The sequence below is a fragment of the Piliocolobus tephrosceles genome, unplaced genomic scaffold (genome assembly GCF_002776525.5).
Source record: "Piliocolobus tephrosceles isolate RC106 unplaced genomic scaffold, ASM277652v3 unscaffolded_38552, whole genome shotgun sequence".
Taxonomy (NCBI): Eukaryota; Metazoa; Chordata; class Mammalia; order Primates; family Cercopithecidae; genus Piliocolobus; species Piliocolobus tephrosceles.
In genome coordinates, this window is record NW_022322701.1 from 1 (window position 1) to 14,930 (window position 14,930).

Consider the following 14,930-nt stretch of genomic DNA (forward strand, 5'->3'; position numbering starts at 1 on the left):
GTAGGTCTTTTAGATTTTGTTAGACAGTTGCCCACCTTCTCACCGGAGTGAAATGAATGACTAGGCAGCACCTTGCTTCATAGCCTGAAGAGAGGAGAACCATAGTTTGTTACCACCCTATGTCAGGTGGCCGCTGAGAGAAGCCTTGACAGGAGATGAGAGTAGATGTATGGATGCTGTTTGTTGCACTGGTGTGACAGGTGATGGAGGGAACTATTAGATGAGACATGGGCAGGTGCACTCCTTTATTGCCTAAAATGCAAGACTAAATTGGTGATGCCTTTCTAGAAAGAAAGTATGAAGATACAAAAATCCATCATTCCTCCCAATTTTGTACTGGGTGAACAGTAATTGGAAGCATTCTAGAAGGAACTGTCCATTGTGAAATCTTAGTTGCATACTTTAGATGAAAAGCAATGAATTGAGGATACCTCTGTTTTAGTCACAGTTCTGCAATGTGTCAGTTCTATGACTGACGGCAAGACATCTTCCTCACCCTGTGTATTTAGTTTGTTATCAATATAATAAAGCTGTTATCTTACCTTTATTATTATATATAGATTTGTAATTATTATTCCCTTGGCCAGTTTAACAGTGAGAAAATTAGCAATACTTTGTTTTTCTCTCCCCAGTATGTCAGCCGCCTCTGGATGTCCTGCATGGTGAGCGTACCCAAAGGGACAAGGACATCTTTTGGCCTGGGCAGGAAGTGCTCTACAGCTGTGAGCCCGGCTATGACCTCAGAGGGGCTGCGTCTCTGCGCTGCACACCCCAGGGAGACTGGAGCCCTGCAGCCCCCAGATGTGAAGGTGCCTAGACTCTTATCTGGCTTGATATTTTTAGCTTGCGTCTTTATTCTCCACATGCCAATTTTTTCTGTTCATTTTTCTTTTTCTCCAGTGAAATCCTGTGATGGCTACCTGGGCCAACTTCCTAATGGTCATGTGCTATTTCCACTTAATCTCCAGCTTGGAGCAAAAGTAGATTTTGTTTGTGATGAAGGGTGAGTGTGAGCTTGCCTGACCTGCTGGACATTGAAAATGGGGCTGGGAATTAGTTTTAAAGGGGGACATTTGGTTTGGCTTAAAAGAAAGACACACAAACACACACACACACACACACACACACACAGTCAGAGAGATGAACTTTCAAAAGTATACATAGGAAGAAAGGAAGAAACGTATAGAACTAATAACATGAGATATGAAGAGGAAACTGGAACACATATTAACCGGAAAGTTCAAAGGCAAGTATAACTACTGGTTATGAATATATAGGTAACACATTAAGTAAAAAATATCAGCCAGGCATGGTGGCTCATGCCTGTAATCCCAGCACCTTTGGGAGGTTGAGGCGGGCAGATCACCTGAGGTCAGGAGTTGGAGACCAGCCTGGCCAACATGGTGAAACCCCGTCTCTACTAAAAATACAAAAGTTAGCTGGACATGGTGGCATGTGCCTGTAATCCAAGCTACTTGGGAGGCCGAGGCATGAGAATCACTTGAACCTGGGAGGCGGAGTTTGCAGTGAGCCGAGATGGCACCATTGCAATCCAGTGTGGACAACAAGAGTGAAACTCCATCTCAAGAAAAATAAATCATATTTTACAAGCAAAAAAGAATATGAGTAATTTAGAGAGTCCCAGAAAAAAATTGCAAGTAACAAAAAGCTTATTCTAAATAACTGGGATCATTTAAGAATCATTTCAGTAAATTCTTTAAACCATCTATAGTGAAATTTGTAATAGGAATGAAAATGTAAAAATCAGCATTTTTTAAAAATTCAGTCATATATCATCTGGCTATTCATGGGCTCTGGGCCTGAGTTGGGGTCCTGATGGCTGCTGTTAATATTTCCGGCAAGGTCATTACCTTGTTTATGTCCATCTAGTGCTCTTCACAGATGCACAGGGTGCACATCTCTACACGGGAGCTGACCAGCATGGGCAACAAAGCACCTGATCCCAAAATGTTCCACAGAATCTTGGCAGCCTCCAAATGCCAGCACCCAGTAAGAGTTAGAAGGGCATCAGGGCCCGACAGACACAGAATTTTTGACGATTGCATACAAAAATCAAGCCCTCTCTTCTTTCCTTTTTCCCCTAGAATATTCACGCTTACTCTTCAGCAGCCCAGACTGCCCTTGTGAGCCTTCTTCACGCCATCACAGATGCGGAGATGAAAGGACAATCTCCGTTATCTCGCCAGCTATTTCCCACTTTTCCAAACTGAGAGCTGTTTTACAAACTGGGAGCTGTTTTACTTGCTGTTCCAGCATCAGAGTTAGGAAGGCATTGCATTAGAAGACTGGGTTTCTAATAATGACAATGAGTGATTTATCAGGTTATCACGGAGTAATCAGTGAAACTCCAAGCCAGGGTCCTGGGTCAAGGAGATGGCGGCCATGTCACGACCACCTTTTTCAATTCAAGCAGGACTGTCATGTGACCAAGCTACTGCATTTTGCCATTCTATATTGCTCTCTTCTGGAGACTGTGAGCTTCCAGAATAACGTAGCCTGTGCAACTCTGCCACCTGCTGGCCTCAGGTCCTCAAAATCCTCAGATTTGGGGCAGGGCCTTAGATTGTGAACCAAGAGTCCTGTTGGCTGAAACAGCTCACTATTCACTCCTATTTTCTCCTTTAGATTTCAATTAAAAGGCAGCTCTGCTAGTTACTGTGTCTTGGCTGGAATGGAAAGCCTTTGGAATAGCAGTGTTCCAGTGTGTGAACGTGAGTAATAGGAGTAACATTTCAGGCCAGTCTCTCCCCTTCATCTGTTCAGTATTTGACCCATGACCTCCTCTAATGTGGTTCTTCAATTTTCTAGTCCGAATTATTGATTTGAAAATTGCTTATTTTAATAATGTTTGGTTGTGAATCAATGTGTACATCACCTGTCTTTGGGATCATCTGATCTGTCTCTGTCCTTCTGTATTGTGTGTTCTACCTCAATAAAGCCTATGGTAGTGTGCTTCTAGGAGCTTCAGGAGAAATTAGATAATGTGAAGCTTTAACAATTTACTTTGTTTCTCTCTTTCTTTTCTTTCTTTTTTCTCTTCCTTCCTTCCTCCCTTCTTTCTTTTTCATTTTGTTCTTCCATCAGGTGCAGTCAGTCTACAATTTTTGTATGTATTTGATAATACACAAATATTAAACATGCCTTTATTTAATCAATATTTATAGATCACCTACTTTGTGCCTGATGTTCATCTAGCCACTGAAGTTTTATCAGTGAACAAGACGAACGAATTCCCTGTCCCCCTGTTGTTTCTCCTCAGGTGGGGAGAGGGACAAGAAAAAAAAAAATTCAATGCTATGAAGATAATAGAGCAAAGCACTGAGGAATGAGGGAAAAGTGGGATGCAACATTAGACAGGGCGAGCAGTTGGAGACTCCTTAAATTCTCAAAACATGTACCTAAATAATTTATGCTGAGAGATTCATAAATAAGTCAGTTTTTTAAAAATAAACCCCATATGTTCAATAATCAGTAGACTACTGATTTCTCCTAGTCTAACTATTTGTAATTTCCCCAATGGAAGATAGAACTTTGCTTCATTTCTTGATTCTAACAGTTGGAAAACATGTTTCTTTAGAAAACCGTGAAATTTTACTAAAATATTTGTGTTGTTAGAAATATACTTGGACATCTTACAGTGCTTTTTAGAGGAAAACTTTGTAAGAACAAAACTTATATAGAGATTCTTGTTGTCTAAGTAATCCAGTGCTCCTTGAAGCAGCATGACAAGTGTCTGTTCTACTATTATGCATTAAAACTCATTGACTGACTACTCAAGATTTCTCTTATTTTTCATAACTCTTGCTAGTTAAAGTAGCTTCTTCCAAATTCCAGTTCTAATGAGAAACGCCAATTAGAAATGAGGGAGAGACTGTTCTAAACAAATCAGTAGATGCTAGAAAGGAGTAACAACTTGAAACCTGACCCAGAAAGTAAAAAGAGAAAATTAATCATCAACAGACACAGACATTTTCAAAAGCAAAGCAATCTGAATCCATTTGGAGTGTTTTATAATGGCCTGACTACCTTTCAATTCACTCTGACAGGGCTATTTTTATCACAGAGATTCATGATCAATATCAATAAGTAATCAGTGAAGGGTTTCACCTATTTAAGATGATTAGCACAGAAACATACATTTGAGAAATATTTCCCAAGAACATAGGCTCCTTCCTCAGCACTGCGTCCCCAGGATCCTGATGAGTGGCTGACACAGGACAAGTGCTCAATTAATGTATATTGACTAAATGAATGAGTAACCCTTGAAAATGGTTATTTTTCTTCTTCAAATGTTTTGCTACTTCATTAAAGTTGTAACGTTTCTATTGTCCAGGAACCGTTATTATCTGGAAGATTCAGGATAGAAAAATCTCTTTTGTACTTGGCAATACACTTTCATTGACGTCTCATTTAATCCAACTCTTCAAAGTCCTAATGTCTACTGTCATCTCCTTAGTATATTTTCAGCAACGACAATCATAGCATCCTGTAATTGCAGAATACCTCTGGGGAAATTCCTGAATGAAACTTAGTGCTTTTGTCTTTTTTCCAGAAATCTTTTGTCCAACTCCTCCAGTTATTCCTAATGGGAGACACACAGGAAAACCTCTGGAAGTCTTTCCCTTTGGAAAAGCTGTAACTTACACATGCGACCCCCACCCAGACAGAGGGATGACCTTCGATCTCATTGGGGAGAGCACCATCCGCTGCACAAGTGACCCTCAAGGGAATGGGGTTTGGAGCAGCCCTGCCCCTCGCTGTGGAATTCTGGGTTAGTGCTCACTTCCCCACATCCCAAATGGGTTCAGAAAATCTAACGCAGGCCCTCCATATTTCCATAATTACGGTATGGTATCTCTGTGCACATTTGCCACAATGGAATGCCAAACCAATGATAAGTGGTTCTAAGGTAGGTCAACACATCAGATCCTGATGACCTTTGCAGCTGGAGGGACTGATGAAAAAATAGGGAGGCGGTGAGTGGTGGGAAAGTCCTTCATTAGAATCATATGAATTAAAAACAAATGCCTTGAATCCCCTTATTGCAATGGTTAGCTTAGACATCTGACCTAGAAAATCAGTGTCTCCTCCTACCAGGAAATGTATTGAGTTCCTGCCCATGCTTTTCAGCCTCTCATTGGAGTTTTGATGCCCTGAAGTACAAGGAAACCAGACACGAAAGGTGGAAGCTGGGCAGAAACACTCTTTCTGGAGTCCTAAAAATGTGAAAAATTAAATCAGAGCTATCTTTACATTAAATTGTATGAGCATTAGCTGAGCGTGATGGCAATTGCCTGTGTTCCCAGCTATTTGGGAGGCTGAGATGGAAGGATCACTTAAGCCTGGGAGGCAGAGGTTGCAGTGAGCTGAGATTGTGCCACTGCACTCCAGCCTGGGTGATAGAGTGAGACCCTATCTCAAAAACAATAATAATAGGCTGGCCACAGTGGCTCACACCTGTAATCCCAGTACAGATCACTTGAGGTCAAGAGTTCCAGATCAGAATGCCAACATGGTGAAACTCCAATTATACTAAAAATAGAAAAATTAAATTAAATTAAATTAACTAAATTATATGAGTAGAAAGACCCGATAACAGACTAGTCTTCCAGGTAATATACTTCCTTATAAACCTATGCTAATGGAACTTTCCCTTCCATTTTACAGGGAAGTTGTGTGTGTGTGTGTGTGTGTGTGTGTGTTTTGTTGTTTTTGTTTTTTGTTTTATAACGAAAAGTTTCTTTTCTTCTGGCATCAATCTACCCAGGAAGAGAAAAGAGGAAGCACATTGGGTATATTTTTATTAACTCAGATATTCTTGACTTCTTGATCTCTAGGTCACTGTAAAGCCCCGGATCCTTTTCCATTTGCTAAGTTGAAAACCCAAACCAATGCATTTGACTTTCCCATTGGGGCATCTTTAAAGTACGAATGCCGTCCTGAGTACTACGGGAGGCCGTTCTCTATCATATGTCTAGATAACCTGGTGTGGTCGAGTCCCAAAGATGTCTGTAAACGTGAGTGAACTTGCATTGGATCTTTCCCATGTCTGCAAAAGCTTCTTATTGAATTTTTTCAAATGTGGGATATAAGAAATCTTTTTTCAAAAGTGTTTAGATAGGTGGATGTAAGTTTTTCTTGTAGGACATCCTTGATTACTGCTTGAAATGCTCACTTCATGAGAATGTTTCAAGGAATATTTGTAGAGAAAATCTTCATTCCCTATAGGAAAGAAAATAATACATGACTCTAGATCAGGGGAAAAAATGGTGTAGGAAGACAAATTCTGTTTGAATAAGTAGGTGGGAAGAAATCCTTTGCAAACTTTGAAATATATCAGTAGAAATAATGCCATCAGTGACTTTTACATTTTGATAAGGGATGCAAAGTCTCTACACAGATCTAAATCTAGATCTAGATAGATCTGGAAGGGAAGGTGTTTTTGAAAGTGGGGTTTAGTAGGTGGCTGATCCTTAGGCGCTCTGATGAGTTTTCTCAAGGTGGCAAAATCTGTGGAACCATCAGAACTGCATATTTTCTTCAGGAACCTACGTGCAAGTTGAGACCTTATGTACTGAAGAGAGTTCAGATTACTCTGCCTGGCTCCAAAATACTTTCTTTCCCATAGGTAAATCATGTAAAACTCCTCCAGATCCACTGAATGGCATGGTGCACGTGATCACAGACATCCAGGTTGGATCCAGAATCAACTATTCTTGTACTACAGGGTGAGTTGGCAGCAACATCTCTTGGTTTAAGAGTTGCACAACAGCAATACTACCTTCTAGCCACATGTCAGGAAGGAAACTAGGCTCTTGCCACCTGCTCTTAAGAGGCTTGAACACAGGTGTTAACTCCTGATTGAAATGAACAACGATAGGAGAAGATTAGGGAAAAAATCTGTATCCTTGCTGGAAACCAGGGCAGTGCACATATAAAAGTATGCTGTTCACTGGATGGGAAGGAAAAATAATTAGGAGTGTAGTAGTCAAAGCCCACAAACAACCCTAACCCAGAGTAGACATTGCTGGAAGAAAGGGAAGAGCATGTAGCAGCTGTGTGAGAGAACAAATCTTAATGATAACAGCATGATCACTTGCTTGGGCTGGCATCAAAAAGTACAGGACTTCCTCGTTTTATTGTACTTTGCAGATGTTATGCTTTTTACAAATTGAAGGCCTGTGGCAACACTGCAACAAGCATGTCAGTCGCATCATTTATCCAACAGTGTGTGTTCACTTCGTGTCTCTGTGTGGCATTTTGGTTATTCTCACAATATCCCAGATGTTTTCATTATTATCATGTCTGTGATAGTGATCTCTCATCAGTGATCTTTCATGTGACTATTGTCATTGTTTGGGGTCCCTACGAACTGCACCCATATAAGACAGAAAACTTAATCAATAAATGTGCGTGCTTTGACTGCTCCATGGACTAGACATTCCCCTTCTCTCTCCCTCTCTTCAGGACTCCCTAATCCCTGAGACACAATAAGACTACAATTAGGCCACTTAATAGCCCTACACTGGCCTTTAAGTGTTGACATAAAGGGAGGAGTCATGCATCTCTTACTTGAAATCAAAAGCTAGGGATGATTAAGCTTACTGAGGATGATATGTTGAAAACCAAGATGGGCCAAAAGCCATTCCTCATGTTCCAAACAGCTAGAGAGTTGTAAAGGCAAAGCAAAAGTACTTGAAGGAAATATAAAGTGCTATTCCAGTGAACACATGGATGATAAAACATGAAACAGCCTTATTGCTGATAGGGAAGAAGTTGTAATGCTCTAGATACAAGATCAAACTAGAAACGTTTCCTGAAGCCAAAGCCTAATCCTGAGCAAGGTCCTAACTCTTCAGTTCTGTGAAGACTGCCAGAGGTAAGGAAGCTGCAGAATAAAAGCTGGAAGCTAGGAGAATTTGGTCCCTGAGGTTTAAGGAAAGAAGCCCTCTCCATAACATAAAGGTCGAAGGTAAAGCAGCAAGTGCTCGTGTAGAAGCTGCAGCAAGTTATCTAGAAGATCTAGCTAAGATCATTGATGAAGATGTTACACTAAATAACAGATTTTCCATATAGACAAAATAGTCATCTGTTGGACTTTCATAGCTAGAAAGGAGAAGCCAATGCCTGGCTTCAAAGCTTCAAAGAACAGGCTGACTTTTTAGGAGCTAATGCCGTTGGTGACTTTGAGTTGAAGCCAAAGCTTACTGACCATTCTAAAAATCCTAGGGCCCATAAGTATTATGCTAAATGTACCTTGCCTGTGTCTATAAATGCAACAACAAAGCCTGATAACATAGCTATGTTTGCAGCTTGGTTTATTGAATATTTTAAGTCCACTGTTGAGATCTAGTGCTCAGAAAAACAGATTTCTTTCAAAATATTACTGCTCATTGACCTTACACCTAGACAGCCAAGAGCTCTAATGGAGATGGACACGAGGTGAATGGAGTTTTCCTGCCTGCTGACCACAGCAGCCATTCTGCAGCCCATGATTGAAGGAGTAATTTTGACTTTCCAGTTTCATTATTTAAGAAATACATTTTGTAAGGCCAGTTCCCACAGACAGTAATTCCTCTGATGGATCTGAGCAAAGTAAGCTGACAACTGCTGGAAAGAGTTCATCATTCTACATATCATTAAGAACATTCATGATTCATGGGAGGAGGTTAAAATATCAACATTAACAGGAGTTTGGTAGAAGTTAATTCCAACCTTCACAGCTGACTTTGAGAGGTTCAACACTTCAGCGGAGGAAATAACTGCAGATGTGGTGGAAATAGCAAGAGAACTACAGTCAGAAATGGAACCTGAAGATATGACTGAATTGCTACAAATTCATGATCAAACTTGAACAGATGAGGAGTTCCTTCTTATGAATGAGCAGAGAAAGTGTTTTTTTGTTTGTTTGTTTGTTTGTTTGTGTGTTTGTTTTGAGGTGGAATCTCTTCCTGGTGAAGATGACATGAGCATTGTGAAAATGACCACAAGGTTTTGGAATATTACATAAACTCAGTTGATAAAGCAGTATCTGGGAGGATTGACTCCAATTTTGCAAGCAGTTGAGAGGGTAAAATGTTATCAAATAGCATTGCATGCTAGAAAAATCTTTTGTGAAAGAGTCGATCAATACAACAATTTTATTGTCTCAGCTTAATAAATAGCCACAGCCACCCCAGCCTTCAGCAGCCACCGCCCCGAGCAGTCAGCAGCCATCAACCTTGAGGCAAGACCCTCCACCAGCAAAAAGATTACGACTTATTGAAGGTCAGATAATCTTTAGCATTTTTTATCAATAAACCATTTTTTAAAGTTTGACTTTTTTCAGACATAATTCTATTTCACACTTAATAGACTACCGCATAGTATAAACACAACTTTTAGACTCACTGAGAAATCAAAAAATTCATATGACTCATCTGTTGTGATATTTGTTTTATTGCAGTGTTCTGGAACTGAACCTGCAATATCCTTGAGGAATGTCTGTAACACAAAATGGGCGGCTTAATACAACAGAAGTTTCTGGAGTTCTATTCTGGAGGATGGGAGTCCAAAATCAAGGTGTTGGCAGGGCCATGCTCCCTCTGAATCCTGTAGGGTAGAATCCTTCGTTGCGTCTTACAGCTTCTGGAGCCGCAGGCCTTCCTTGGCGTGTGGCAGCGGAACTCCAATTTGTTCTGTCCCTGTCCTCGCATGGCCATCTTCCCTCTGGGTCTGTGTCCTCATATGCTGTTCTCCTCTCTGTGCATGTTTCTGCTCAAAGTTTTCCCTTTTTATGACACCTGTCACATTGGATTAGGGCCTACCTTAATGATCTCATCTTAACTTGATTGCATCTGCAAAGACTGTATTTCCAAATAAGATCACATCCACAGGGACTGGGGGTTAAGACTTCAACATATCTGGGGGAGACACTTCAACCTACAACAGAGCCCCTTTGAAAATGTCAAGCGTCAGGTGCTCACAGCACACGGCCCAGCTGTTGGTGCTCAGCCTTGCTCAGCACACAGTGGAGGCTCTGCCTCAATCTCGCTCATCACCGGAACAGCTAAGCCAGGTAGTGAATAAGGGCTACATTTGTGCCACCGCAACCAATACTGAAAGGAAAATTGTGGTGTCCAGCACATATGCCAGCCTAGACCTCACAGACCATAGCAAGTAGAATCTGACAAAGTAAAGTTAGAATAAATCCAATGTCTCCTTTACTTTTTTATTTTTGAGCATTTTTAAATACAATTGATAAGTTTCTTGACTGTACCCTCCTCATCTTGCATTGCTGAATAAGGGGTGAACCTCTCTAAGGCATACAGCAGAAAACCATTGAGCTTATGACAAGAAACAGGAAATACATGTAAAAGAGACCAGTCTGAAAAATCAAGAGAAATTTTACAGGGAGATTTACTGCCAAGAAAACAGGGAAACTTTCTGAACATTCTCCTTTTCATATTTGTAATAAGATTCAATTGTGCAAATACTTCTGTGAAACTAGCCATAAAGTTTGTACATGAATGAATATATATATTCAGTGTGTTTATATATTTCATTTCATACATGTGATATATATATACATATATATACACATACATATATATATCTCACAATGAATATTGCAGAAAATTAAAGCAAAGAGTAAGAGGAGTTAACCAAATTTTCCCTGAATGCAGCGGGGAAAGCTGAAAAGAGAAGACAGGCAGGCACAGTGGCTCACACCTGTAATCCCAACACATTGAGAGGCTGAGACAAGAGGATCACTTGAGCCCTGGAGCTCGAGACCAGCCTGGGCAACATGGCAAAAACCCATTTCTACAAAAAAGTATAAAAATTAGCTGGGCATGGTGGTGTGTGCCTGTAGTCACAACTAGGCAGGAGACTGAAGTGGGAGGATCACCTGAGCCCAGGAGGCTGAGGCTTCAGTGAGTGGTGATGGCTCCCCTGCACTCCAGCCTGGATGACAGAATGAGATCCTGTCTCCAAAAAAGAAAAAGGAAAGACATATGTAACACAGTGTCAGGATTCAAAATACATGTAACAAAAATTCTAGAAGGGTAAACAAATAAGCCCATACCTAGCCATCACTAGGGAAACTTCTGTGTTTCAGGGACAGAGAAAAAAACTCAGATCCCAGAAATAAAACGTGAAAATATAGTACCAGCAAAAGAAATAAATGTATTGACACCACATTGATTCTATACAACACTAAATGGTATAAGGTAGCATTTCTATTGCGCCAAGCTAATATTCACACCTAGAGGCTCAGGTACACATTAAAGGATAAGCAAAGACACAACAATTGTACCATTTAAGTATGTTTCCCAGGCAATTTATAAGCAAATTTTTAAAAATGGAGAATGATGAATTCCAAAAGAAATATCAACAACAACAAAAAAAAACACACAAAAACTTGGCAATGTAATCATAACTTATTAATAATCTCTCTAAACTCATAGAACATATCAATAAAACTAGAAAATGTGAGACAGTAAAAGGTAGGCTAGACTTACATTACACTAAAGATGAGTAGATTGACTATATAGAGTTTGACTATAAAATTGATAAAATAAGTTTAAATATGTGTTGTGTGCATATATATAATATACGTGAACACATATAAAATGAAATTCCTTATTGGAAAACCTATTAAGCTTAATTTCTAAATTATTAGAATGACTAAAAACAGCTGAATCTATCTGTTCCATATAGTAAGTGAGAGGGAAGGAAAAGAAATGGCAAGGAATGCATTTGTCTCTTCCACCAGAAATAAGCCCCCTCATGTTGGGTCAGATCATTTTATTCATTGCTTTCTCCTCATCAATATCATTGGGCATCATGAAATCAATGAAAAAGGCAGTGAAAGAATGATGATGAAAGCAAATCAAATGCATCATTTATCTCAATACATGTGGTTTAATCTTCTTGTTGAAAGACAAAGTCTCCTAGACAAGATCAAGAGCAACAAATCACGTATTTACAAAAAACACATCTCAAGTAAGATGACATCGTATAATGCACACACACACAAAATAAGGGAAAATGCAAACAAAAAATGGCAGAAATAATATTTAGAGAAAATAGAATTTATGAAACAAAAAGTCAAACAGGTCTACAAAATAATTGTTTTATTTTGGTGCTCGGTACAGTCCACAATGAAGCCAAGATATTAAGAAGCAAATGGTCCAGGAGAAGTTAGAGCAGAAATATTTCTTTCAATAGTGTGAGAATAGGAAAAAGAAGTAGAAAAGCTGGGAACAACAGGTAAAGTTTAGGCTAGGCCTTAGACTTCTCCTACATTGTAATCCTTCTGGTTTGCCACATATGCATGCTGTGAGGACATTGATGAGGCATGTACAGCACAATTATTTTCCATTGTTTGCCTTTAGGCACCGACTCATTGGTCACTCATCTGCTGAATGTATCATCTCAGGCCATACTGCCCATTGGAGCACAAAGCCACCAATTTGTCAACGTGAGTTGAAATCTCTTTCCCCATTCACCCCCCCGTTTAATCCTAGAGTTGTCCTCCTAGAATCACAAAGAATGAATCTCATCCCTCTTGAAAATGGTATCCATCTGATATTTGAAGAATCCAGTCATATCCTTAAAATGGCTCACAGCATACCAAACTTCCACCTTCACCTAGAAATGTTTTCTTTCTTATCTTAAGGCATAATTTATTTTAAACTAGTCTTGAGCTCATTTAAACAGCCCCCAATTTCCTCCTCTGTTGGTTGAACACCTCCCAGTTTGAAGAGCATTTTCTTCAGTGAAGTCAACAAATACAAAGTCAGTGAAAGAAACCCTATATCCTCTCTGCAAGCTCTTAGTATCACATCGGATATTCAAGCCATGCAGCTCTTTCTTCCTTCTTATTCTTTGTCTAAACAGGATCGTGCCATCTTCCCTGTGAGTTGTTTGGAAGATGAGCTTTCTACATTTTGGGGAGCAAAGAGGAATAAGCAATTAATTGCAAGCTAAAAAGGAATATAAAATGTGTATAATCCTGCATTTGGTGATGGTGGGAGGAAATCGGCAATTTCAAACCCAGTTGGTGGGAGGATAAGTAGGAACCAACTTTGTAGAAGGTCAATATACTGGCTGGGCACTGCCCTACAGTAGAGTAGGACACAGTATTCAGTTCTTCCACGATCAGAACAGATTGGGCACATTGAGGGTGGTATGGCTGTAGGTAAGTGTCCAGTTCTTTTTATTACTTCTGAATCTGTAAGTATCATGTTTATTATATGTAATATTGTATATTTGTGCTTTGTCTTTATTAGTCCTGCCAGAGTTTTTGGTCCTACTATTTAATAAAGATGCTATACTGAGCCATGTGTGGTGACTCAAACTTGTAATCCCAGCACTTTGGGAGGACTAGGTGAGCAGATGGCGTGAGCCCAGGAGTTCAAGACCAGCCTGTACAACATGGTGAAACCCTGTCTCTCCAAAAAATACAAAAACCAAACGGGCATGGTGGCACATGCCTATAGTCCCAACTACTTGGGAGACTGAGAGGTGGGAGGATAGCTTGAGCCAGAGAGGTTGAGGCTGCAATGAGCCATGATCAGGCCACTGCACTCCAGCCTGGGCAGCAGAGCAAGACCCTGTCTCAAAAAAAATGCTCTGCTATATGCTTTATTATATTAATATCCAATACCACAAAGGCAAATGCCTTCTATAGAGAGAGAACTAAATTAATAATGGTGAGATAACATAGTTACATTCTCATTTAGCAGGAGAAATAAAAACATAGACTATAGGCTAGGCACAGTGGCTCTTGCCTGTAATCCCAGTACATTGGGAGGCTGAAGCGGGCAGATCACTTGAGGTCAGGAGTTCGAGACCAGCCTGGCCAATATGGTGAAACTCCATCTCTACTAAAAATACAAAAGTTAGCCATGTGTGGTGCTGCATGCCTCTAATCCCAGCTACTCAGGAGGGTGAGGCATGAAAATCGCTTGAACCTGGGAGGCGGGGTTTGCAGTGAGCCAAGATCATGCCACTGCACTCCAGGCTGGGGAACAGAGTGAGACTCTGTTCAAAAAAGAAAAAAAAACAAAAAACAAAAAACAAAAAAAAACCAGAAGTGGACTCTAATAATATATGGACACATTTAGTGAAATAAAGTTAACTGAGTAGAGCAGAACTCATAATATTTTACAACTGTAAGAACATGTCTGTACATTAGCAAATATTAGATGACAATAATACTGTCAGTATTTACTTCTGGTATTTTGGAATTAAAAATCTGTCAGCAAAATTTACAATAAAGTATAATTTTAAGAAACCAGGCTGGGTGTGGTGGCTCACGCTTATAATCCCAGCACTTTGAAAGATCGAGGCAGGTGGATTGCTTGAGGCCAGGAGTTCAAGACTAGCTTGCCCAACATGGCCAAACCCCATCTCTACTAAAAACATAAAAATAAACCACACACGGTGGTGCATGCCTGTGATCCCAGCTGCTTGGGAGGTTGAGGTGGGAGGATTGCCTGACCTCCGAAGTAGAGGCTGCAGTGAGCTGTGATCGTGCCACTGCACTCCAGCCTGGGTGACAGCAAGACTCTGTCCCAAGGTTTTGTTTTGGTTAACTTGCTGCTTCTTTTTCCAGGAATTCCTTGTGGGCTACCCCCAACCATCACCAATGGAGATTTCATTAGCACTAACAGAGAGTATTTTCACTACGGATCTGTGGTGACCTACCGCTGCAATCTTGGAAGCGGAGGGAGAAAGGTGTTTGAGCTCGTGGGTGAGCCCTCCATATACTGTACCAGCAAAGATAATCAAGTGGGCATCTGGAGCGGCCCGGCCCCTCAGTGCATTATACCTAACAAATGCATGCCTCCAAATGTGGAAAATGGAATATTGGTGTCTGTCAACAGAAGCTTATTTTCCTTAAATGAAGTTGTGGAGTTTAG

At 40.3% G+C, this 14,930-nt stretch overlaps 1 protein-coding gene across 1 annotated transcript; it reads left to right on the forward strand.

Moving 5' to 3' along the window:
- Positions 1–632: 632 nt before the first annotated feature.
- Positions 633–14,924, forward strand: LOC113223085 (complement receptor type 1-like; the record flags this gene model as incomplete). The annotated part of the gene is made up of 8 exons (XM_026452667.1): positions 633–809; positions 901–1,003; positions 2,647–2,732; positions 4,574–4,792; positions 5,859–6,038; positions 6,650–6,749; positions 12,399–12,484; positions 14,624–14,924. Coding segments are annotated over 8 exons (1,252 nt in total), but the record flags the coding sequence as incomplete, so codon positions are not given.
- Positions 14,925–14,930: the final 6 nt, after the last annotated feature.